This window comes from Molossus molossus, unplaced genomic scaffold (genome assembly GCF_014108415.1).
Source record: "Molossus molossus isolate mMolMol1 unplaced genomic scaffold, mMolMol1.p scaffold_m16_p_8, whole genome shotgun sequence".
Taxonomy (NCBI): domain Eukaryota; kingdom Metazoa; phylum Chordata; class Mammalia; order Chiroptera; family Molossidae; genus Molossus; species Molossus molossus.
This window is the reverse complement of record NW_023425402.1, coordinates 8727715-8754502: the sequence shown is the minus strand read 5'-3', so window position 1 is coordinate 8754502 and position 26788 is coordinate 8727715. Positions and strand designations below refer to the sequence as shown.

Sequence of the window (26788 nt, the reverse complement as noted above, 5' to 3'; positions counted from 1 at the left end):
TTCCGGGAGTGCAGCCACTTCCCCAGAGCCTCCTAATTGCTACGGGCTCCACTCCATCTTCACTAGAGCAGCTTCTGCTCAGATGAAGATGTAAATTTTCATGCTGAGGTCTGGCATGTCTGCGAGGCTCCAATCTCCGACCTGATGGTGTGAGCAGCTGCTACCTGCTCTATCTACAGACTGGAGGTGCCGCAGAGGTGTGTGCTAAGCAGCAGAGCCTGGCTGCCTCCCACCCCACAGCCCACAATGGCAAGATAAGTTACCTCCTGCAGAGCCTGGGCCAGCTGTTGCTTCAGGTCCTCTTCTCCTTGCTCCTTCTCCAAACCCTGAAAAAGCCAAAAACAAAATGGAAGGTTTCCCGGCAGGGAGGGAAAAAAAGGCAACAAAATCCAGCAACAAGCAAAGCAGACCAGCTAGCATGAGCATCTGGAAACAACAGGGGGCAGGAAGCAGGTAGAAAATTTCCCATTTTACTTCAAGCTATTGGCAGTAAGGGATTTAAGCAGAGTTAACTGCTTAAATACTGCTCACCTCGGGGCTGTCAGTTTTAAGCCACCACTCAGGCTGTTCTGGAGAAACTGTGGGCTAATCCTCCAAGTCTCCTTTACCACAAATGCTATGATTCCCAAAAGGATGTAAAGTGAAAGGATCTTAGCTGCCGACTATCTAAACACAGATGTAATCCCCCAGGCGAGCACCCACGGGGTCTTCCATGCTTCTCCCTTGATTCTGGGCACTCTCCATCTCTCACGCTGAGTCTCCACCACTTCCAACCCATGAACTGCTCCTCCTCCCACCTTGACTGAGCTTAGGCTATATTTCCTCCATCGTCCCCCTTGATAGGGTGCCTTCCATATCATCATTACGCTACGTCCAGCACCTTCCAGAACCTTTGGGCCCTTCCTTCTTACTTTAAGAATTATCTATCTAATATGCTACTTGAAATTGTTCTCTAATTTAAATATATGAACTTAAAACTGTTATGATGATTTTATGGGTATAATACATTTACTAAGCATCTTTATAACCAACAGAACCCAAGTGTAGTACCAGGCAACATGGATGCTCAAAAAAAAGCATGTGTGTGAAGCAGGAAGGGTTAAATGAGTTTCTGAACAAGAAGTTGGGATAGGATAAATCCCTAGAGCTTGGTGGCAGAGGGAAATCCAACCAATAATTAAAGGACTAGATACTATGAACCATTTACATGCAAACCTCTCACACTTGGAGACATCTTCTAAGCCAGTCCTTCTGGCCTCCCTTTACCATTTGGTATAGGAAAGACTTTACAGCTATTCCTTGCAGCATGTCCAGAGCAGCCACAAATATTAATTAACAGTAACTCTTGTTCCTGAACACATTAGCCTTTAAAGAGAGTTCTGCTCCAGGAAAGGTGGCATAAAGCAAATATGGAGATAAAGCTCCCTCTATTAATTTCAAGAACTAGTCCATGCTGGATAAGGGAAGCAAAAAGGTACATACAAGCAGTGTATCCCCTTAGAAAGACCTATTTAATCCATGGCCTCTGCTAATACTACCAGTTCAAAGGGATAAGAGATTAGAATACAATTTATAAATTGTTCAGAAATGAGAGAACACTATTGATTGTTCCTTGCCCTGAACAAAGTAAACAAAAGATAAAAGCTTCTTCACTTCAGTTCTAATTGGCCTGTCTTAGTTCTAAGTCAACAATGGGGAATTCTTGGCATTTAATATTACCTGAGCAAGTAGGCGGAGTAAACCTGTGGAACTGACATTCTGAGCAAGGACCAGGATCAGCTCTAGCCTAGAAGCTTTTTACAAGAGCTTGTCATCTAAGAAAATGATTTGGGGATTGGGACTCATTCGGCCTTATCTTAACACAGCTAAGAGAGTCGATATTATACCTTCTCAATAAAGGCACTGTGGAAGGTGGCTTATCACTCAACCCAACAACTGAGTCATGGTGTACCAGACCCTCCCATGCTGGCTGCTCAGGATAGAAAGAAAAGCATTTTCTGCCTCTGTAGCCTCCCACATCCTAGCTTAGCTACAGAGCTAACAAGTTACCAGGTACATCAAGGGCAGAGTAACCAGCTGACCTGTACCTGCCTTGGGGCTGATTTGGCTTTGACCACAGAGCAAAGAAAAATAACTCATGAGGATAACTATTGATTTAAATGGAGTGTACTGGCCCTGGCTGGTTTGGCTCAGCAGTTAGAGCATCAGCCTGTGGACCAAAGAGTCTTAGATTCTAATTCGATTCTGGTCAAAGGCACATATCTCGGTTGCAGTTCAGTTCCTGGCCCTGGCTGGGGCTGTGCGGGAGGCAGCCAGTCAATGTCTCTCTCTCACATCAATGTTTGTTTCTCTCTCTCTCTCTCTCTCTCTCTCTCTCTCTCTCTCTCTCTCCCCCCCTCCCTCCCTCCCACTCTATCTGAAGATAAATGGAAAAAAAATCCTCAGGTGAGGATTAAAAACTAATTAAATAAATAAATAAAATAGAGTATACTGTAGTTTTGTGGCATCCTGACCTTCATCCAACCTCTCTCTGAATTTACCTCAGTTCTGAGATGCCTCAACTTTACATCCTGAGATCAGTTACATCCTGGGGCTAGCTCTGCCCATCACCTTACCCCATCTTGGCACCCCAGCTCTGGCTCTCGATCTGATCATACTGAAGCCTTAACCTTTGACTCAACCCCCTTCTCTTACCTCACTGTTTTCTGTTCCCATTTCATCTCCTTTCACAAACACTCAGCATTTGGTCCCTGACCCAGAAAGAGAGCTCTGGCCAGAGGCTCAGAGGGCCTGCCCACCCCTAAGAGGCACTCATCCTTCCCTCCTGTGTGGTACCTGGAGATACTGCTGCTCCTCCTTGAAAGTCTTCTCTAGCTGCTCCACTCTGGCCTGCTGCTGGACCTGCTCTGCACAAAGCTGGGACTGTAAGTCCTGCAGTTCCTGCTCCATTTGCACAATATCCTTTGAGTTCCCTTTTTGGGTCTGCATTTTCTCATTCAGAACAGCTACCTGTTTTTCCTGCATCTGTGTTTTGAGCTTCAGAATCCTAGACATGGTCACTTTAAACAGCTCTAACCTGCTCTGAGATGCTAATGGGTTTGAGGTTTTCTGCTTCTTAAAATGAAGCGCCAGGACTTTGGTGGGGCCAGAGTAAACATGAACCCCTGTAGTGTTCTCACTTGGCTCAAGAGAAGTCAACTGAGGTTCCAAATGTTCAGAGGGTCGGCTGGCCATTTCACCTTTCCCATGTGACTTCAGTGGTTGACCAGGTTCACGAGATACTTTACTTAATTTGAATTTCAAATGTGAGGGGCCTTCAGCTTCAGGACCCTCTAATTCATCCAAACTGCATTTCCTTTTAGTTCTCAAGCCCTTATTTTTTTCCATCTGGTCACTCGTTGGGGCAAGATAAGGATATATCTTCTCACAGTCTTCTTCAGTAACTTCATATTCATACTCTGCATTCTCCTTATTTTCCAGAGGCACCCCAAGCTGGATTCGGTCTCCCATATGGATAGAATAGACCTGTAAAGGTTCTAGACGTACTCTGTTCAGCCAAACACCATTCAGACTCTGGGAAAAGGGAAAGAAAGACGAAATAAGCTTCATGATTTTCCTCCTCTTAATGGAATGTCTCCCCTGCTCCTGCAAAACCTTCAGCCTTTTCAGAAGAAAAACCCTTGAGAACAAATAGAAAAGAAAGGTTCATAAACCACCATCCTTAGAAACAGCATTCTTCAAACAGCAGTTTGGCTTTTTACCTATATTTCACATTCATGCCTCCACAGAGAACTGCCTGTATAACAGGCAGGGATCATCTTATTACTGGTAGATGAATTACTCAAATAAATGCAGTAGCATTGAAAGAAACTGAAATTTAATAGCTCCTGTTGACCTAAACTGAAGGTAATGGCTCAGGACTGAAAAACTGTGATTAGTAACGAAAGTGGCACCTACTAATGAGGCTCAAAATGGAGGCCTGACCAGGAAAGTCAAGCAAGCGCTGTCTCTGGATGTGCCCCTGAACACATTGGTGAATGAGCAAAGCACTTTCCACTACACACAAATAAAAAAAGGAAGTGCCAGTACTTGTCCTGGGTCCAACTGCAGGTGATCTGACCCAGCGCATAGCACCAGAGGTCCATGGGCATACAGCATAGTGGTTAAGAGCTGGAGCTCTAGACTCAGATAGACTTGGGCTCTTAACCTACTGCACCACCCTGGGCTTATTAGTTTCATGGCCTTCGGCAACTTACTTAACCATTCTGTGTCTCAGTTTTGTCTATAAAATAGGGATAGTACAGTACCTACCTCATATGATTCCTGTGAAGAAATGAGGAAACACCTGTAAAACACTTAGCACAGTGACTCTCATATAAATAAATGCTTTATGGTCTTAGCTAAATCATAGTTTAGGGGTTAAGAGCATGGACCCTAGAGTCAGACTGTCTCAGTTTGTGATCTGGCTCGATCACTTAATAGCTGTGTGATTTGGGGCAAGTTTCTTAACTTCTCTATGCCCCAGTTACCACATCTATAAAATAGAAAATAATACTAGTCTCTCCCTCATGGCATTGGTATGGATTAAATGAGATAACATATATAATATACTTAGAAAAGTGTCTGGCACATGGTAAGCATTATATAAGTGCTCTCTACTATTATGTTCTGGCTCGATTTATCAACAATCACTTCAATTCTATGCTCAGCATCTTGCAAAACAAATATTCCAAGTGCAAATGGGAAGATATGAAAACAACTTTTAGCAGCTGACTGTAGAAAGCAAAACACAAGGGCACATATAAATAAATGTGGGATTATATGGCACAACTTATAAATGCAATGGAATGTTATGTGAAACTGGGTTAGCTAAGAGATGCTAAATGGAAATGATGGGTTCTAAAACACTTGGAACACATGCAGAATGTAGAGTCTGGAGAAACAAGGAGGTATTTTAACCCATATCAAGGACTTGACTTTGGGGGACAGGCCAGAGATGAAGCTCACAGCTGAATTGGTACTAAGGTTTATGTTAATTTTGGTAACTATAACTACCTACTTTTAGCTATATCAGTTACCTGGTTCACCCAGATAGACATGAGGGATGGGGCCTTGACCACTGGGCACAGAGGATAAAGGGGAGTAGAGATCAGATTTCAGCACTGGTTTGGGATTAAGTCCTTGTTTCTGGTTTTATATCATTTGGCTCCAGCGGAAAGAGGAAAAGAAAGGTAAGCATAGATATAGATACAGATATATATACAGAAAGACTGGTTTTAACCCACTGCCGTGAGCCTAACCTAGCTTATCTGGCTAACTTTTCCCAGCCTTTCTATTCATATTCAGCCTGAGAAACTATGAGGAATGATGAGTTCTGCTGACAACATGTGGGAAAAGAACAAAGGAGGGGGATGGAGGTTAGAAGAATTTATTTGAAAACAATTTTATATCAGAATAGATAATGCATAGGAAAAAAGCTTCAGGAAAAGTAATATGACCCAGAAGGCTACCTAATGCCAAGGTATAGACATTTAAGAAAAACCTCAAAGGCAAAGATAAGGTTAAATAAAGAAAGAAGGTTACAGAAGCAGCCCAAGACCAGAGAGAATAGGGGATCCTTAAAAAGGTGGGGCAAACTTTCAAGACACACTGCAGCCCTCCACTAGATCCTCTGCATTAAGTTGCTTCCTTCAGAGCCCTTTAGGCCTGGAAAATAAGCTTTCAAATTTTCCCCATCACATTTTATCCTCAGATCCTTCTATGTTTACCCATTCATCACTTCCTGGTGACACCTAGTGGTATAATTTGGACCACAGCCCTCAGTTAGGTGTGTTCACAAGGTAAATATAGAAAAGGATGAAAACACCATGGCTAGATAAGAACAGTCAAGTACTGTCTAGGAAATAATCTCAAATACAACAGTTTAAATAAATCAAACTCTGCTCAAGCCTTTCTTGATGTGGTTTTCATAATCACCAGTTTGAACAACGTCAGCAGCAGCAAAGTGATAACCAAAAAACGCCTGCCTAACGTCTCTTCGCCATCAATGGGGAAAAGGTGGGATAGCCACACTCCCTATACAATAATTACTTCACCTGATGCTCAACTTCTGTCCAATGTTTTTAATCAGTTGTTGAAGACAGTGAAACCCAAATTCAAAAGGCAATATTTTCTTGGCGTTTTCTAGATGATTTATGTTGCTCAGTTATTCTCAACCCTAACTACTCATTGAAATCACCTGGAAATGTTTAAAACAAATAACAATGCCTGACTCTCATTCTCAGACTGAGTTAATTGGTCTGAGAGTGGAACCAGGCATAAGGATTTTTAAAGTTAGGCTTATATACAAACACATACAATGTATAAGTGTATCAAGTCACAGTGCCCCTTTCCAGCCAACCCCTCCCCCATTCCCAGGCCACTACTCATCTGTTCTCTGCCCTGCCCACATAGATTTGTCTTTTCTAGATTATTGTATAAATGGAATCATACTGTATGTAACCTTTTTGAGTGTGTCTTCTTCACTTAGCCTACTCTGAGACTCACCCACATTGTTATATTAACAGTTTAGTTTTTTTTAGTATTGCTGACTAGTATTCCACGGCATGGGTGTATGAGTTTGTTTATCCATTCCCTAGTGGTTTTCCCCAGTTTCTGGTAATTAAATAAACCTACAATAAACATTCATGTACAAGTTTCCGTGAGAACTTAAGTTTTCATTAATTTGGGGTAAGCACCTAGAAATAGAATCACTGGGTAAGTGTATGTTTAACTGTGGGAAACTGCCAGACTGGTTTCAAAGTGGCAGTACCATTCTGTATTCCCACATGCAATGCCTAAGATTCCAGATACTCTACATGCTCACCGGCACTTGGTATTATTATTATTATTATTATTATTATTATTTTTGTTGTTGTTGTTGTTGTTCAGGTAGAGTGGGAGAGAGAGAGAGGAACAGAGAGAGAGAAACATCGATGTGAAGGGACACATCGAGTGGTTGCCACCCGCACAACCGACCAGGGCCGGGGACAAACTGCAACCGAGGTACGTGCCCTTGACTGGAATTGAACCCGCGACTCATTAATCCACAGGCCGACGCTCTAACCGCTCAGCCAAACCTGCCAGGATGGCACTTGGTATTATTTTATTTCAGCAATTCCAACAGGTGTCTATCAGTCAATATTTTTTTAATGCTTCACTAAAACATAACACAAAACCAATAAAAGTATACACGTAATAAATATACAACTAGATGAATAACCACAATGTAAACATCTCAGTGTAACAACCACAAAGTTAAAAAAAACACACAACTCCAAACAAACCCATTTATCAGCATCCCAGAAACCTCCTTTTGCCTCCTCTTAGTCCCTAAGCCTCTCCCCAGCCCCATAAGATGACTACTAACTAGCCTGGCTGAACATCACACATTAATTTTGTCTGGTTTTGACATTATATAATTGGCATTACATATGTATTCTTTGGTGTCTTTTTTCATTCCATACTATGTCTATGGATTTATCTGTGTTGTTGGATATAGCAGCAGTTCATTCACATTCATTACAGTATAGTCTTTCACTGTGAGTACATTCCAGTTTATTTCTCCATTATACCGTCAATGGACATTTGGGCTGTTTCCCTGTGAGTGAAAATATTGTCATGGGGTATATATAAGTGCAACTTCAATAAATAATGCCAAATACTTTTCTAAAATAGTTGTACCAACTTACACTTCTACCCAAAGATGACTTTTGTTCCATATCCTTTCTAATACCTGGCACCTTCAGTATTAATTATAGCTACTTGGGTGGGTGTGCAGTGCTATTCCATCCTGGTTTTAATCTGCATTTCCCTGATCATTAATGAGGCTGAACAACTTTTCATGGATGTTGAACATTTGGGTACAATCTTTTGAACATTTGGGTACCTGTGTTATTTTTCTTTTTTTTAAGATATGGAGTTCTGTATATATCCAATAAGTCCTTCATTGGTTATGTGTAACAAAAATCTTTCACTCTGAGCTTGTCTTTCACTCTCTTAATGGTGTCTTTTGGTGAATAAAGTTCAACAAAAATCTTTCACTCTGAGCTTGTCTTTCACTCTCTTAATGGTGTCTTTTGGTGAATAAAGTTCTTAATTTTAATGTGATATCATCAATATTTTTTTAAAGTACCCCAGGTAAGGACAAAAACTGAAAACAGGGCTAAGAACCACTGCTCTGGTTGCTGGGGACCAGAAGCTGAACTGTCCCAAGCAGTAAGGTATGTTCAAGAAGTATGACTCACCAGAGACTTTAAATGCCAGAGCCTACGATAGGATCAAAGCAGGAATCACTAAGTAGCAGGTGAAGAGCAATGTGATAGGAGGGGAAGAATGGAAAAGGCTTACATGATATGCCTTGAGTCTCTAGGACTGGAGATAAACAAACCCACCAAAGCATTTCAGATTGTGACTTTGAAACAATGAATTTTCTGAAACAGCTGGATATCAATACATAGGATGAACTATCTGAAGAGCTACTCAATTAACCGCACTCTACACAATTGCAACCATCACCTGCTGTGTGTACAGAGTAAGCAGCCCTCCAAGGTTGGGCTTTTTTCCTAACTTAATTTTAAACCAAAATTGCACTTGTTGCAGTTTTTGTATCTGTACTAAAGCCTTCCCTGTCTGGCCATTCCAGCATATGAGAGAGACCTTTTTTTGAAGAAACAATGTAGTTCTGAGTTTTGAATTATTAGTAATATCTACCTCTTGAAAAGACTTGGCAAAATTACTCTGGCTGGTTTGGCTCCATGGTTAGAGCACTGATCCACAGACCAGAGAGTGATGGGGTCGATTCCCAGTCAAGGGCACGTACCTTGGTTGTGGGTTCGATTGGTTTGATTCCTGGCCCCGGTCAGGGTCGTATGGGAGGCAACCAATCAATGTCTCTCACATCGATGTTTCTCTCTCCTTCTCTCCCTCCCACTCTATCTAAAAAATCTATGGAAAAATATCCTCAGGTGAGGATTAAAAAAAAAAAAGACTTGGCAAATGACTTCAGTTATGACCATAATAATAATATCCTGCACCTAAAATTCAAATCCTTCATCAGGAGAAGAAGGCTGATAAGGCATCATGCCAGAAAGAACATGAGCATTTGTTTAAAAAAAAAAAGGAGGGGTGGGGGAGCTTACCAGTAAGAATAGTTTGCTACATCATTGCTTCTTTCAAAATTCTATTACCTCATCAACTGAGTCAAAGCTAAGGGCTTAAACCAGAAAAAGACTTGGAAGAATCAGTCGCCTACTTTTCCTCTGTCTTCTCTGAGACGTGAGAGAAGTCTTATGACAACAGTCCTAGAAGAAAGGGTACAAAGCAAACAGTGGAGAGTGACCTGGGCAGCACTATAGTATCTGTTGCTGGCACAGGCTATCCCTGTGTCCCTGAGGCTTATTTTCAAGAAATACTAAAATCAGTCACAGCTGGTGGCTTCCCAACCTCTCAAAATCTGCTATCCCATAAATGGCACACATCTATGTTGCACATAGTCAAGGAAGCAGCAGACAACTCAACTCTATAATTCTGTAATCCTGTTACTCAAATAGCCAACTCTGATGAGGAAAACATCTTTCCCTAAACTGTTTTGATACAAACTATCGCAGGGCTTTAAAACTTTGCAGCTGTCCTAAATATGCATATACATACATTTTTAAGTCATGCAGCCAGTAGAGCAAACTACTTGTGTCCTTTACTGGTATTTGACAAGGGGGCACAGTAGAGACTTATTTGAGTTTGAGCCCTGGCTTATTCACTCACTCAACCAGTCAGTTATGTAGAAGGCCTAGAGCACATCAGTTTCTCTCTCTGGGCCTCTCAGATTCATCTGTCCCCAGAAGGGGTTAAACTACATCATCTCTAATGTCCCCTTTTCAGTGCCAATTTTTCTCACAGTGCCTTGCCAAGAGTGCCAAACCAATTCACTTAGCATTTAAACAGTCTCTCCTTCAACCCAGTGCCAACTCATCTTAATCCAAGTGCAGGCAGGTACTTTCTCCAACAGCTTAAATGTAGCAGTTTATGCATGAAAAATGAGGCTGCAGGACAGCCCTGCAGGATACCTGTGATATTATGAATTATAAAAAGAAGCATATATTTGGACTTCATCCCCATTTCTAGCAAAGAGCTTGTGAAACCCTTGGAATTTCCTAAATGCTAACAGAGATCGAGGTGTCTTTTGTTATGTTAATGAAGCAACTTTGGAACTGTCCCTAGGTCACCTAAGGATTAGGGCTGGTTGCCAGTGGGGCTGAAACTTAGGTCCCACCCCTCGATCTCTTGGGAGGGGAGGGCCGGAGGCCAAATTGATCACCAGTGGTCAATGATTTAATCAATCATACCTCTTTAATGAAGCCTCCATTAAAGCCAAAAAAAAGGGGACAGGTTCTGAAAGCTTCTGGGTTAGCCCTGGCCGGTTTGGCTCAGCGGTTAGAGCATTGGCCTGCGGTCCGGAGAGACCCGGGTTCGGTTCCCGCTAAGGGCATGTACCTTGGTTGCAGTTTGTCCCCGGCCCTGGTTGGTCGTGTGGGTGGCAGCCACTCGATGTGCCTCTTTCACGTCGATGTTTCTCTCTCTCTCTCTCTTCCTCTCTCTCCCTCCCACTCTATCTGTGCAAAAAATGGAAAAATGTCCTCGGGTGAGGATAAAAAATAAAAATAAAAATAAAAAAATAAAAAAAAAATAATGAAAGCTTCTGGGTTAGTGAATACATGGAGGTGCTGGGACAGTGGTGTACCCAGACAGGGCATGAAAGTCCCACACCGTTTCCCACATACCTTGCCCTACACATCTCTTCCAACTGGATGTTCATCTATATCCCTTATCATATCCTTTAAAAAAATTTTTTTTTTTTAGCCCAGAGGCGTGGCTCAGTGGTTGAGCATTGACCCATGCACCAAGAGGTCACAGGTTTGAATCCTGGTCAGGGCACATGCCCAGGTTGTGGATTCAATCTGATCAATGGTGGTGCTTATCTCTCATTAATGTTTCTCTCTCTCCCTCTCTCAAATTAATAAAAAACATACTGCCCTGGCCGGTTTGGCTCAGCGGTTAGAGTGTTGGCCTGTGGTCCAGAGAGACCCAGGTTCGGTTCCCGCTAAGGGCATGTACCTTGGTTGCAGTTTGTCCCCGGCCCTGGTTGGGTCGTGCGGGTGGCAGCCACTCGATGTGTCCCTTTCACATCGATGTTTCTTTCTCTCTCTCTCCCTCCCCACTCTATCTGAATGAAAAATGTCCTCGGGTGAGGATAAAAAAATAAATAATTAAAAAAATAAAAAACATATTTAAAAAATAAATTAAAATTATTTTTTATTTTTCAATTACAGTTGACATACAATATTATATTAGTTTCAGGTATACACCCCAGTGATTAGACACTATATAACTTATTAAGTGATCATCCCAATAAATCTTTTTTTTAAAATCCTCACTCAAGGATATTCTTTCATTGCTTTTTTAGAGAGAGTGGGAGAGAAAGATCAATGTAAGAGAGACACATTGATTTAGTTGCCTCCCACATGACCCCATCCAGGGCTGGGGAAGGAACCTGCAACCCAGGTATGTGCCCCTGACCAGAACTGAACCTGTGAACCAAAAGCTCTAACCAGCCAAGACCTGATAGATCTTGTACCCATCTGACATCACACAGTTATTAGAATATTATTGACTATATTCCCTATGCTGTACATTACATCCCCACGACTATTCTGTAACAACCAATTTGTACTTAATCTCTTCACCTTTTACACCCATCCCTCAAACCCTCCTCCCCATCCAGCAACCATCAAAATATTCTCTGTATCAATGAGTCTGTTTCTGTTGTGCTTATTTTGTTTTCTAGATTCAACTGTTGATGTGTATTTATTGCCATTTTATTGGTCATATTTTTTATCTTTTTTTTCTTTTTCTTAAAGAAGACCCTATAAATTTTCATGGAATACTGGTTTGGTGGAGGTGAACTCCTTTAGCCTTTTGTCTGGAAAGCTCTTTATATGTCCTTCAATTCTAAATGATAGCTTTACTGAGTAATCTTGATTGTAGGCCCTTGCTTTTCATCACTTTAATTTTGCCAACCCCTTATGGCCTGCAAAGTTTCAGTTGAGAAATCAGCTGACAGTCTTATGGGAGCTCCCTTGTAGGTAACTAATTGCTTTTCTCTTGCTGCTTTTAAGATTATCTCTCTCTCTCTCTCTCTTTTTTTAAATCCTCACCTGAGGATATTTTTCCATTTATTTTCAGATAGAGTGGGAGGGAAGGGGAGATGTAGAAAGAGAAGGAGAGAGAGAGAGAGAGAGCGCGCGCGCGCGCGCAACACTGATGTGAGAGAGACACATATACTGGTTGCCTCCTGCACGACCCTGACCATGGCCGGGGACTGAACCGCAACTGAGGTACTTGCCCTTCACCAGAATTGAACCACGGGCCAACACTCTTAACTGCTGAGCCAAAGTGGTCAGGGCCAAATAGGTTTTCAATTTTTTGCTCTCTCTCTTCTTCTGGCACCCCCATAATGCAAATGTTGGTACGCTTCAGTTGTCCCAGAACTCCTTAAACTAGCCTCATTTTTTGGATTTTTTTCCTTTTAGCTGTTTTGAGTGGGCGTTTTTTGCTTCCTTATGTTCCAAATCACTGTTTTGATTCTCAGCTTCATGTACTCTACTGTTGATTCCTGCAAATTATCCTTCATTTCAGTTAGTGTATCCTTCATTTCTGACTGGTTCTTTTTATGGTTCTCATGAGGTTTTTTATGCTATTGAAGTTCTCACTAAATTAATCTACTCTTCCCCTAAGTTCACTGAGCATCCTTATAACCAGTGTTTTGAACTCTGTATCTAACCGATTGCTTGTCTCCATTTTGTTTAGTTCTTTTTCTGGAAATTTTGTTCTGTTCTTTCATATGGTACATATTTCCTTGTCTTCTCATTTTGGCAGCCCCCCTGTGTTTGTTTCTATGTATTAGGTAGAGCTGCTATGTCTCCAAGGCTTGGTAGAGTGGCCTAATGTAGTAGGTGTCCTGTAGGACCCAGTAGCAAGGCCTCCCTATTCACCCAAGCTGGGTATTACAGGTGTACCCCAGTGTGGGCTTTGTACACCTTCCTGTTGTAGTTGAGCCCTGATTGCTGTTGGCACATCAATGGGAGGAATTTACCCCCAAGCCGATAGACTGCAATGACTGGCTGCGACCATCAAAGAGGATCAGCTGTGCAGGGGCTCAGCCCATTGAGCAGTACTTACTTCAGTGGGACTCTGATGCTCACTCTGTCTGCTTATAAATGTGGTTGGGTGGTGCTTTGACGTGGTCTGAAGCTGTCCACCAGGTGCACTGGCTTTGGGGCCTCCTGGGAGGTGCAGGCCAAGGTCAGCTGCCACCTGTGTTCTTTCAGGAACCACCCAACATGAGTTACAAAGTGATCTGCAGATGGCTGTTACTTGTGCTGGGCTTGAAGGTGCCCAGTTGAGACCAAGCTGTGAACCAAGACTGACTGCCTCTAGTGCCAAGCCTGGGGCTGCCTGGCAAGAGGTATGGGACACACAGAGGCCAGATACTGCTTGTTTGAGAGATTTTAGGAAAGTCTGAAACATGAGCCAAGACAGGCCATTGGTATAAAAAAGCCATTGGAAACAGCTTGGGTGTTGGGGCAGGGTCTCAGGGAATCACGGGATGAAGAGGAAGGGAAACAATGATATCCAGGTTGATGGAGACTCAGATATGGTTCTATTGTGGGAGGGCTCAGAAAAGGAACAGAAGCCTCTGCAAGCACTTCTGTCTGGGATAAAGCTGCCCCTCCAGTTTTTTCCCTAATGTCAGACAATTCAGTTCCTCCTGGTATGTCTATTGTTGTCCCAGTGCTGGAGCTCAGAGCGAGTGAGTACCAGTAAGTCTGTGCATTGGCCCTTTAAGAGGAACTGCCTGGGACTCCAGAAGCCCTCCATCTCCCTCAGCCACAATCCCCAATGGATTTTATAGCCAGAAGTTATGGGGACTTCTTTTCCTGGCACTAGAACCCTGGGCTGGGAGGCCTGATGTGGGGGTGAGACCTCCTGCTCCTCAGGGGGACCTCTACAGCCAAGATATCCCTCCCAACTTTTATCCACCAAACATGGGTGTGGGGCCAGCTCATTCCATATCTCTGGCCCTCATACCAGTTTCCCCTCCTACCAGTTTCAATGTGGCTTCTGTATATCTTTAGTTGCAGGACTTCCATTTAGATAGATTTCAGGCACTTATGAATGATGGTTGTTCTGTAGTTTAGCTGTAATTTTGATGTGGTTGTGGTAGGAGGCGAGTATCTTGTTTACCTATGCTGCCACCTTGACCAGAAGCCCTCCTATACTTTTATAATAAACTGGTAAATGTAAGTCAATGTTCTGTGAGTCACTCTAGCTAATTCATTGAAACCAAAGGGGATGGAGCTCCAGGGAACCTTTGATTTATAGCCAGTTGGTCAGAACAACAAATAACAACCTGGATTTACAACTGTACCAGAAGTCCAAGGAGGGGTCCTTGGCACCTCCAATCTGAAGCACAGGTGTTAACCTGGGCTCACTATTGGAGTCCGAAGTGGAGTGTGCTCTTATGGGACTGAGCCCTTTACCTGTGGGATCTGATGCTATCTCCAGGTGGATAGGTAGTGTCAGAATTGTAGGACACCCAGCTGGTGCCCCCAGCATTGCTTGGTGGTGTGGGGGTAACCCTCTCCACATGCAGGAATTAATCTCAGAACCATTTTAATATACTTCCTTCTAAGAGTTATCTTCAAAATCCTTCCAATCAGAGCAGTGTAAAATGGTGTCTTAAGATATTTTATACCTCTTAATTCTTAACTGTCTGCATTAGAATTTCTCTCACCTCATAGGCTTTTTTTCTTCTTTTTTTTCCCCTCACCCAAGGACATTTTTGCATTTATCTTCAGATAGAAGGGGAGGGAGAGAGGGAGGGAGAGAGAGAAGGAGGAAGAGAGAGAGGGAGGGAAAGAGAGAGAAACATCGATGTGAGAGAGACACATCGACTGGTTGCCACCCACACGACCCCAACCGGGGCCGGGGACAAACTGCAACCAAGGTCTGTGCCCTTAGCGGGAACCGAATCCGGGTCTCTCTGGTCCACCGGGTGACACTCTAACCACTGAGCCAAACTGGCCAGGGCTCACCTCATAGTCTTTACTTTCACTGTATTCCAGGGTACTTATATATCTACACTTTAGGTACTTTCTGAGCTGGTACACTAAATCACCTCCCTTAGTGTTCACGCTTTTCAAAAATTTAAAGCAGAAAGAAAATATTCCTCAGAATACCGATACAAAAACTGGATTAAAAAGGAAGTAGATGGTTTGCTCTGATGGAAAGCGGTGGGGAAGGGAAGGAGCTAGGTGCAGTAAGCTCAGTGCTGCCCTCCTCTCCATGCCCTGAGTCATTAGATGTATTTCAGAATCTTCACTAAATTCCCACGGTCCTGGACCTTCAAATCACAAAGGGCCTATTCCCCCAGAAATTTGTCTAGGTTCTGGAGCAGACCTATTGCCACAATTCAGGTGAACTTCACAGAACTAACTTCAAGTCCTTAGCAATTACTCTGCCATAATCTAATCTCTGGCAGCATACAGAAGTGGTTGTCTCTGAGGAAGACAACTGGGTGCTTAGGGGAGACCATATATTTTCAAATCTTTAAATTGTGCACCATGTATTACTTATGCAAAAAAAATAAATAAATAAAAAGGCAATTTAAAAACAAATAGAAATTCAATGAAAGTCTTTAGGTATTTATAGATTCCTGTACCTTGTTGTCCATAATTGTCCACTGGCCCTCCGTGTTCTGCTTCAAAACACAGTGGTTTCGGGAAATCATCAGAGGGCAGATTTTTGATACCAGTTGGTATGTGACACCAAATCCTCGCCCTAAAGTCACCTAGGAAGACAACAACAATGTAAGAGACACCATCAGCCATTGTGCTGAAAAGGGAGGTCCTTTAGACAATCTTGTCCACCCGTGGTGTACACATGTCCTAACTTATGAAACCAGACTCCCATGGAACCCACAGAGCTCATAGGCTATCTTCTCCGTTAGCTGCCATGGGAGCCACCAGATAGAAAAAGGTAAGAAGTTGTGACAAGAAGAGACAGCTGAGTCGATTTACTCATGGGATGTCAGGGTGGTAGGACCCTGAAAAGTAATGAGATGGAGGAATTCTTTCTGCATACCCTCACACTGCCAAGAACTACAGCCTCTATGCAAGACAGTCTGTCCTGTTTTTTAATGGCTCTGACTTGGCATCTTTCTCACTATCAATTCCATCCATTAGCCCTGGTTCTGTCATGGGCACCATCATAAAAATCTCCAATTCCCCTTCCACATGACAGCTATAGTGTTTACCAAGTCTTCTCTTTTATTGGCCCCATGTTCCCAGTTACTTCAACCTAACTCTCATGGCACAGGCTTGAGTCTCTTTGCTATCCTATTGGGTCTGTGAACAGACTCCTGGTTCATTTTTATTCCTGGATGCCATATTAAGAAAAATAAACTTAATTTTTATTACACTTCTGAATCCAAATATCACTTTTTCAGTTCTAAATATTATGACTAGAGCATATAAATTGCATTAGCTTTCATAGCAGATCTATCACACACAATGTACCCTCAGGCTTAGGAATGATTAAATTTCTTGGTCTGACCCTCCTCCTAGAATTTCTATGCTAAGTCATGTCTCTTCTGTCCTGTACTTGATTAGTTAGTAAATTTGGATTCGAGTGCAGGACCTTACATTGATTCCTATTAAACTTCATCTTGTTAGTTCAGCCTATCACATGAGCTTGTCAAGACCTTTATGAATTTTTAATCTGTCATCAGGCATACTCAATATTCCTCCCACCAAACTAAAGATTCAGGACACAGACATAAGATTGAAAGAGGATGTAGCCAAAGACAAAGCTCTCAGGAATGCCTAGTAAACATTCTACCACACATTCTGGATATACCCTTCAACCAGTTGTAATTCAACCAAAGTCTGCATCAAGTTCATATTTTCTATCTTATTCACAAGGACAGCATGAAAGCCCCTGGAAAAGGTTGCAAAGGAGCCCCAAGTCACATGTATCATACTTTCCTGATGGACCAGTCTAGTTCATAATACCCCCGTCAAGAAAGAAGATGAAATTTTTCTGAGATCCAGATCTTGGAATTCCCTGCTTCTTCTTGGTGCATAAGCCACCTCTTTAATGACCCACACTACACCCTTACTTGGGAACATTATGCCAGATGATGTGCGGTTTTCTAAAAGCTGTCCTCTTTGCTCCTTTTGAAAATCTTTCAGGACCATGCCTATCCTTCTCAGTCCCTCAAAGACCACATGATTCACCTTGCTCCATCTATCCTTCCCCATAGACTTTCATCTCAGTAACTGACACTATCATCCAACCATGCTTAGCCCAAACTCAGGAGCCATCTTTGATTCTTTTCTGTCCCTGATCCCCTCATTTAAATCATCAGAAAATTCTACTGGCTGTAATTAAGTATGTCCTATATCTCTACAGCCACTACCTTAGTCGAAACAACCTGGCTTCCTCCAGTTATGCTGTTTTTGCTCTTACTTATCTTTCAAGTTTCAGCTCCTCAGAGGCCTACCCTGATTATCGTACCTGAAGCTGCTACCTGATCCCTACTCCACTGCATTCCTTTATGTTGTTAGCATGCACTTATCACAATTGAAAACTAACTTGTTTTTTTTTTTTTATTCTTATTAGAATATAAATTTCATGACAGGGTCCTTGTCTGTCTTGTGTGTCACTGTATTTCTGTTTCTGGCATGGTGCTCAGTAAATGTCTGCTAGTGAACGTACGAATAAAGAGGTCTTGCTTATGCATCCTCCTAGATTCTTAGATGAGTTTTTTAGGTCAGACACTGGAAACTGGGTTATTACCACTGGAAACTATAGAGCAAGCAGCCAGGACTTCTTAAAATCTGGCTTGTTCCCCTTTAAAATTTTGTGGTAACCACCTCTACCAAAACCCTAAGTCCAAAGTTTTTCTGTTCTTTGACAGTTTGCTAGAAATTCCATTAACTATAGATATAGATATTATATATATCTATATCTATATATCCTTTAAAAATGGAATATTTACGGATTTGTCTGTCATTCATATTCAGTAAGAATTTCTATTTAGGTAACTAGCTTTATTTCTAATAAAGGAAGTATTCCATATCCCACTTTAATACTTTGAGGGAAGAGAGCCAGATTGCCACTATGAGTAGTCTGGAAAAAGTAATACAGAAAAGGGAGATGAGAGCCCTTTTCTGAAATTGCCTCCTACAGACTCTGGATCTAGAAAAGGAAGGGAATACTCTTTTTTGTCCTTCCCTTCACTATCTGGTCCTAAAATTCACATTAGTAAACCATGGCTCAACAGTCTGCAGTGAGCTTATCTGCATTATTTGTTAACACAAAGCTAAATTTCCCATGGGAACTGAGTGCCAACAAACCACCAACTTATATGTTGGATTGTTTCCATTTGCTGTACAACAATTTTTCGAGGCTTTGAGCCTACTGACATCATTGGTCTATAAGATCATCTTGTCCTTACCTTCACTAATTCTATCCCTTTCCTCCTGGGAATAACTCCTGCTGTTTCCCAGATAACCAGCAAATATTCTAGAATCATCCTTTCCCTTTTCCAACCCTTTTAGTGCAGAAAGTTTTGTGAAAACACAAGAGAAGAAAAAGGGAAAAATGATCATACTATGGTTTTTTTCAAGGCCTATACACTAACAGGATCAGGAAACTAGTTAATTTGCAATAAACCTATTTTGTTTTTCCAGAAAACTCTGGCTTAAGAAATTTAAAGACATACATTCAGGCATACAATTTACTGTAGTACTGCCTACAGTGAAATGAGAGGAACACCTTGTTTTATCATTTTATCTGTGAAATCTGAGACTGTGACGTGAACTAGGAAGGCAGGAAACTGACCTTACACTGCTATTATAATTAAATGAAATCAGCATACCTCTTACAAGCATGTTCTCATCAGCTCATGCTATGGTTTGGGACCATTACAATAAGTAAGACCTCATCGCTGGGCTTTGACTCCACTCGGGCCACTCCATACATACTGCCCTCTATACTTCAACTACTTCCTAAGGACTCCCCCCGGCCCCACCCCTTGCATATTGCCAGGCTAGCAGGCCTCTGGGCTACTCTGAGACAAGCCAATCCTCCCATGTGTCTTCACTCTGGTTTCTGTGGGTCTCTCCTCAGAGAGGAGACCCCACACAAAGTCATCCAACAGTTTAAACTATGTATAGGAATGATTTTTAGTCCTCTTGCAATGGCTGCCTGTGTTTTAATTCTTTCTGTCCTCCCCTCCTGCTACCAAGACTCCCAGTGTTACCAAGCTATTCAGAATAATCCACAGCAATTTAATCTGAAGAATGAGTTAACACTTGACCTGTAAGTACTTAACAGAGTTGTGTGTGGGAATATAGCACATGAGTAGGGCTCAGATTAGGTAATTATTCAAAAGCCCAAACTCTAAACAAAATATAGTTACTACTGTTCAGGTGTTAGTATCTTCATCTGTGAAATTTCCCAAAGGTGTACGATTTTGGAAAGGGCAGTGCAGGTAAAGGGAAATGCTCATTCTCTAAAAGAATGAATGCTTAATGTGGACTTTTAGGCACTGACACCTGGAGAGACAAAGAGATTTGGGGTGGGAGATGTCTTCCAGATGTTGTTCAAATCACAGCAGAAAAATCTTTTATTCAAAGAAAATCTCCCTCCAAATCTAGCAACGTTTTAAGGCTGGACCCTCCTCTGATTTGAGGAGCCACTGCTCCAAGATAGCACTAAAATAATCCACATCCTGACACTTGATCATACAGCCTGCCTGGATGTTCTCAGGCCGCTTCGCTGTGTATAAAATCCTCTTTCCCCATTCCAGCCACAGACTCTGAGGCAGAAGCCATTATTATCTGGCTCCCTTGTCAGTACACTAAACGACGTAAAAACTCAGTAAATACCTGGAAGGCTGAATTGAGACTATATAGTTTATCGGAAAATCTAACTAGACACACACACATAGTAATGAAAGACTTCTTTGTCTTTCACACAAATTATTTCCCAAACCCAAACGGTTCCGTCACCACCAGCTGTCGGCGATCCAGCTCTCCGCAGGCCGACTGCGCTCCCACCCCTCCCGCCTCCCTCTTCGTCCCCCTCCTTGCGAACACCACCCCGTTCCAAACGGCCTCCCAAACTGCCTCCCCTTTGCTCTAGGATTTGGGGGGAGGGGGGGCATTGATGACCGCACTGGAGAACAACATCAACAGCCTATGTTTCTGAATCCCGACCCCGACCCAGCTCAGGGGGCGCCACTCGGCAGTCGCGAGACTCAGCCGAAATGTGGCCCACCCCACGGCGCCCATTTTCCTCAGGAGCTGGGAAAGAAGGCATTTTTACATTAAAGTTGGAGTATTTTGACTCCAAATTCGCAAAGGTTTTCAAAATAAACTCGAGAAAGTTCACGCTCTTCGCGCAAGTTGGGCTCACAGGGCCGCCGCCCGCGCCTGGGGCTGCCGGGTCCCCGCTCCAACCACCACCTCCTTCCCCTCGAAACGCAGCGGGTCCTCACGTCCTCGACCCCCACCTCCACCCGGCTCCTCCCCGCACCTCGGATCCGCACTCGCCCTCGGGCCCACCGGTTCTCCCACGGTCCCGCCTTCCGCCAACCCCCGAGCCCCCGCCCAACCGCTCGCACCAGAACCCTTCTCCCTTCGCTCTCCGGGCCCTTCACATCGCCCTCTTCCCGCTCGCACCGCTTTTCCATTTACCCCTCGGGCCCGGCGCCTCGGCTCCCTCCAGGCCCGGCTTCCTCTAACCCGCTTCCCGCGAGGCCTCCCGCTCACCTCGTCTCCACCCTGCAGCAGCAGCCACTCGGCGTCCATCCCCACGCGTCGCAGGCACCAGCTCCGGCCACCGAGGCGCTCCCGCGTACCCAAGGAGCCGGGCTCCCCCATAGCACACTCCGCCAGGGGTCGCGGTCAGCACAGAGCGCGACCCCGACCCGGGTTCCCGCCGCCTCTGCGCTTCTTTGACAACATAACTACACAACAGACAGAAGCAATCGCTACGCGCTAGCGATCCACACGAACTCTCGCTCGGGCTCCGCGCCCAGCTCGCCCCGGCCAGCCAGCGGAGTCACTGCGCCTGCGCGAGGAAAGCCAGCTCTCGCCGGTGCGCGCGTCTCTGGCCACAGGTCGGGCGGGGGTGTGGCCGGGCCAATCCAGCTCTCGCGTCACACGCTCCTCGTCGCGTCGTTTTCGTCACACCCTCCTCGTCGCGTCGTTTTCGTCACACCCTCCTCGTCGCGTCGTTTTCGCCGCACCCTCCTCGCCCATTCTAGAACCATCCTCTCAGTCCTGGCCGCCTTTTCCTTTCCTTTCTCCCCTCCACGAACATCTTACAGGTTGCAGCATGATGATTGGCATAAAACTATAATCAACTTTTAAGCAACTTTTAACTTGGGATAACTTCAAAACGTTGAGTCTGTTCCTCAGTAGCATCTATTTTGCATGACCTTCTTTTACTACCGGATTTTTTTTTTTAACAAATAGGACGTATCCTAGGCAAATCTGCCCCGTCAGAAATCAGGTACTTGGGGCCAGGTGTGTAGCCAGGATGGAATGCAAATACACTTGAGAGAATTTTGGGAAGTGCTAGAAATTTTCTAGAACTGGATTGTAGTTATGGCTGCACAGTTGTATACGTTTACTAAAAAGTCATTGAAACATACATACACTTCCAGTGGGTGGATTTAAATTATCTTCAATAAAGCTGTTAATTAAAAAACAAAACAAAAACCTCAGACTCCTTCCTTTGGTTCTCCACTATAGAATGGTGGCTGCTCCCAGTAGTGAATACCTCTGTGGTAACTCAGTGCCCTCTTGTCTTTTCAATTTCCCAATACCTGGTTAACAATTTCCTTAAATTCTGTCAGGAGAAAATACATATACTAAATAAATTATACAAAGTACAAGAGTAAATGGCTAACATTTATTGACAGTTAAGTGCTAAGCACTGGGCCAAGCTCCCTATATACTTGATCTTATTTGCTTGCCACTCACAAACACTATAATGACAGTGGTTACAAGTATAATTCCTACTTCAGGGATGATGAGAAAAGAGGCACAGAGAGGGTTAGAAATCTTCTCAAAGTAAAAATTAAATGACGGAGTAGATGCCAGTTGAGGTCTGTTTCTAGAACCTAACTTCCTAACCATGGCTGTAACCCCAGCCTGGAGCTTGTGATCTATGTGGCCCTGTGAGATCAAGAATTTTGGCCTGTGATGTCACAAAGGGTCAAGAAAATGGTGGGTTCCTTAACTACACCTTCAAACTGATGCTTCCCTAAGCTTTGGATGGGTATCTGTCAGTACCTGCACCCCACCTTGGTGCTCCTGGAAGCCATCCCGACATTTACCAGGCATGTCTCCTTAGGCTCTTCTTGGCTGTGACAGTTTCTCAGACTTCTTTTGTCTGTTTGTTGTTTTGTTTTGTTTTCTTTGTTCCTCACCTGAGGATACTTTTTCACTGATTTTTAGGTAGAGTGGGAGGGAGGAAAAAAAAGAGAGAGAGAGAGAGAAAGAGAGAGAGGGGAACATCAATGTGAGAGAGGTGCATCAATTACTTGCCTCTAGCATGACCCCAACCAGGGTGAAGATCGAACTTGCAACCAGGTACATACCCTTGACTGGAATCAAACCTACAACTCTTTGGTGTGCGGTCTGACACTCTAACCACTGAGCCAAACAAGCCAGGACCTTTTTTTGTTTTTGATGACTTTGAGGAGCACTGGTTGTCATTTTATAGGATGTCCCTCAACTGGGATGTCTCTGATGCTTTTCTTATGATTAGACTGGTGCTATAGGTTTTGGGGAGGAAGACCACAAAGGTAAAATGCCATCAGATCATATTTTGGTGGGGTGGGGGGTTGTTTTCTTGGTCTGTAATGAGAGACACACTCTGCCTCACAATAAGACTATAATGGTGGGATTTTCACAAAAATAGGAAGGAACTTCATTTGCTAGGCAGCTGACTGATGTTTTAAAAGGTTTTTTTAGCTTTTGTGCGAAGAATAGACAAAATGAGCCAGGGCAAAAATAGATCAGTTAGAAAGCATTTTAATAATCCAGGCAAGAAATGATGATGGCATGAATCAAAATAGTAGTAATGGAGCTTGGTGAGATTCTTGATATATTTTGAAGGAAGAGCTCATAGAATTTGTAGATGGACTAGACATAGGTTGTGATGGGGAAAAAAGAATCAAGCATGACTTAAAAGTGTTTGGACCAAGCAAACAGAAGAATAGAGTTTGCATTTACCTAAATGGAGCAGCACGTGGGAGAAGTTAAGAATATTGTTTCTCCAAATCATCAGATCATAGTAAAAAGGTACAAGTTATCAACATAAATAGTCACTGTTGATGTTAATCTTGGCCATGTGGCTTAGGCAGTATAGAAGTTATTCTTTTCCCCCGTTTCCCAAGTGTGCTCTGTGAAAGGAGGTCTTATGCACAGCCCATGCCTCAGGAGTGAAGAGTTATGCTCTACTTCCTTCAGGGCAGGTTTTCCACACAAGCTATTTGAAATTCTTCACAGATTTGTCTTTTCTGGATCATTTATTAAATCATTTATATCAATGTAGACTTATGAATACTTATTTTATACTTTGGGTTATAATCCAATACCACTTTATTTGTTACTCAGATTGTTCCTACTTTAGCTACGTTGTTCCCTTGGCATAACTCCCATTTTCCATTTATTTTTAATTTTTTTCCTTTATTGATTTTAGAGAGAGAGGAAGTGAGAGGGAGAGATGCATAGAAACATCAATAAGAGAGATTGGCTGCCTCCTGCATGCCCCCCAGTGGGGATCGGGCCCACAACCTGGGCATGTGTCCTGACCGGGAATGGAACTGGTGACCTCTTGGTGCATGGGTCGACGCTCAACCACCGAGCTACACCAGCTGGACCCGTTTATTTTTAGACAGTGTGGAAGGGAGGGAGGGAGGGAGAGAGAGAAACATCAATGTGAGAGACACACATTGATTGGCTGCCTCCCGCAGGACCCAACCAGGGTGGGGGATCGAACCAGCAACCCAGGTATGTGCCCTTGACTGGACTCAAACCCACGACTTTTATCTGAGGGCTGACGCTCTAACCACTTAGCAAACCTGCCAGTTGTTTTACTGAGTACTTCCTTACTTTCTGGCACAAGATATTCTAGACCTAGAAACAGCCAGTTCTTCAAGGATCCCTGGTTCCTTTCATTGGAAAATGGTATAGGAAATCAATAACTGGGCACTAGGTGTGCTTGCTGCCAATGAAATGTTGCTGCTTCTAGGCTCTCTCAGCTGACAGAGCAAGGGAAAATATGTATCAATGAATACTAACCCTTCTGTATGCACATATCTATGAATATTTATGCATGTATATTGTATGTATATGTGTAATAACATATATACAGCCATCTATCTGTTTCAAGGTGTAAGCTAAATGTATGCATACTGGTGTCTTACAACTCTTAATGCATTACCACCGGGTTCCTGGATCATTCTAGTCATTGTCCCCTGGCTACCTGTAACCTTCCACTCTGAGTGAGGAACCTGGCTCTCGCCGTCGGCCGCCCATTTACTTGGCTATCATTCCCAGTATACATGTGTAGTGGCTTCATAATTGTTAACCCACACACCTGTGGGAAACAACTTGAACAACTAGAGTAGACTGCTTATGTGCAGGTCTTTTGCCTTTACCTTACAGAGTTCACTCAATTCCAGAGTTACTTAGGTCAGCACCCTTTCCCCCACCCCCTTCGGAGAGATTGTTTCATAAGGTTAGATTCTTTGGTCAAAGTCTGCGTTCTATCTGGGATCCCTTGACCTCATAAATGACTTTTTAAAAATTATGTACGTTAAAGTTCACTCTTTTCAATGTAAAGTTTTATGAGTTTGGGCAAATGCAGAGTGTCACGTATTACTATCATAGAGAATACAGTCGTCCCTCGTTTATCGCGGTTAATCCGTTCCGGACTCTAGGGTTGCACCTGGCGTTGAAGGATTCCTGGGGTGCTCGAATACATAGGCCTACACTCCATACGTACAGTGATTTTAATTTTAACTGTAATACAGGGGTGTATAACTGACAACTGAGCGCACGCTGTATCATTTTCACTGTCTCGATCAACTTTTATTTATTTTTTATTTTCACCTGAGGACATTTTTCCATTTTTTGTTCAGATAGAGTGGGAGGGAGAGAGAGAAAGAGAAAGAGAGAGAGAAACATCGACATGAGAGGGACACATCGAGTAGCTGCCACCCGCACAACCCAACCAGGACTAGGGACAAACTGCAACCGAGGTACGCGCCCTTAGGGGGAACTGAACCCGGGTCTCTCCAGACTGCAGGCCGACGCTCTAACCACTGAGCCAAACTGGCCAGGGCTCGATCAACTTTTTAATGAATATATTTGAACAAATCGCAATAGAGTGAAGCCGCGAAAGTCGAAGTGCAAAGTGGCGAGGGACGACTGTAGTTTCAAAGCCCTGAAAAAATCCCTGATGCTTCACCTATTCAACCTGACCCCCACCCCACTCCCACATCTTGCTTGTTTTACTTAACAGTATATCCTGGAGATCACTCATAGCAACGTATACATACATTCCTCCTTCCTCTTTACAGTGTATATTACTCCACTGTGCTGATGTCCCATTGTTTCTTCAACCAGTCCCTTACTGATAGACAGTTTGGTTCTTTCCAGTCTTTCACTATCGCAAATAGTCCTACTGTGAATTGGTAGGTACCATTTTTGAGTACCTATTATATGCTTTTTCTATATTATCTTACTTAGTCCTCACTATCCCCCTGCAAAATACCCTCATTTACCTAGGAGGAACCTGAGACTACTGGGTTGCCTAAGATCTCCTTACCATGAGCTTCTTAAGGGTTATGTCTTGTTTTCTATTATATTCCTGACAGTTTTAATGAATGAATGAATGTAACTCAACTAGGAGATGGCAGTGCAGGGAACTAAAGCCAGGGCGGTGCTGTCTAGCCTCACAGGCAGCACCATTACAATCTAGCAGTGGTCTCTAGGCTGGGATGGCCCTACCCCAGGGAGAGAGCAAGATGCAGAAAAGGAAGTAGGGTGTTACCCGTATCTGTGGATCTGACATGTCTCATTGCATATACTCAGTCAATGTTAATTGAACAGAGCTGAGGAATGTTAGAAAGAACAGTGCCCGGCTGGTGTGGCTCAGTAGGATTGAGCATCGTCCCATGGACTGAGAGGTCCTGGTTCGATTTCCAGGGAGGGCACATGCCCAGGTTGTGGGCTCCATCCCCAGTAGGGGGTGTGCAAGAGGCAGCTGATTGATGTTTCTCTCTGATCGATGTTTCTATCTCTCTCTTCCTTCCTCTCTCTCTAAAACAATCAATAAAGTCTGGCTGGTGTGGCTCAGTGGTTGAGCATCGACCCATGCATCAAGAGGTTGACGGTTTGATTCCCGGCCAGGACACATGCCCAGATTGTGGGCCTGGCCCCCAGGGGGGGCATGTGGGAGGTAGCCAATCGATGTTCTCTCTTGTCGATGTTTCTATCTCTCTCTCCCTTTCACTTCCTCTCTAAAAATCAATAAAGGAAAAAAAATTTTTTTTAAATCAATAAAAACATATTTAAAAAAAAACAATAGGAGGAGGAGGAAG

General features: G+C 43.4%; 1 protein-coding gene across 6 annotated transcripts in view; it reads right to left on the bottom strand.

The window, feature by feature from the left end:
• Positions 1-21193, bottom strand: part of RNF8 (ring finger protein 8) — a 39065-nt gene extending 17872 nt beyond the window's left edge. For 3 of the 6 annotated variants that reach the window (XM_036248889.1, XM_036248890.1, XM_036248892.1), the window contains exons 1-4: positions 20937-21116; positions 15818-15946; positions 2836-3573; positions 264-326 (exon numbers count right to left, since the gene is read on the bottom strand). In XM_036248889.1, the coding sequence (XP_036104782.1) occupies positions 264-326; positions 2836-3573; positions 15818-15946; positions 20937-21047 (1041 nt within the window). In that variant the 5' untranslated portion in view covers positions 21048-21116. Of the gene's footprint in view, positions 1-263; positions 327-2835; positions 3680-15817; positions 16043-20936 lie in introns of those variants that run through there. The other 3 variants (XM_036248888.1, XM_036248893.1, XM_036248891.1) reach the window with 3 other exon arrangements.
• Positions 21194-26788: the final 5595 nt, after the last annotated feature.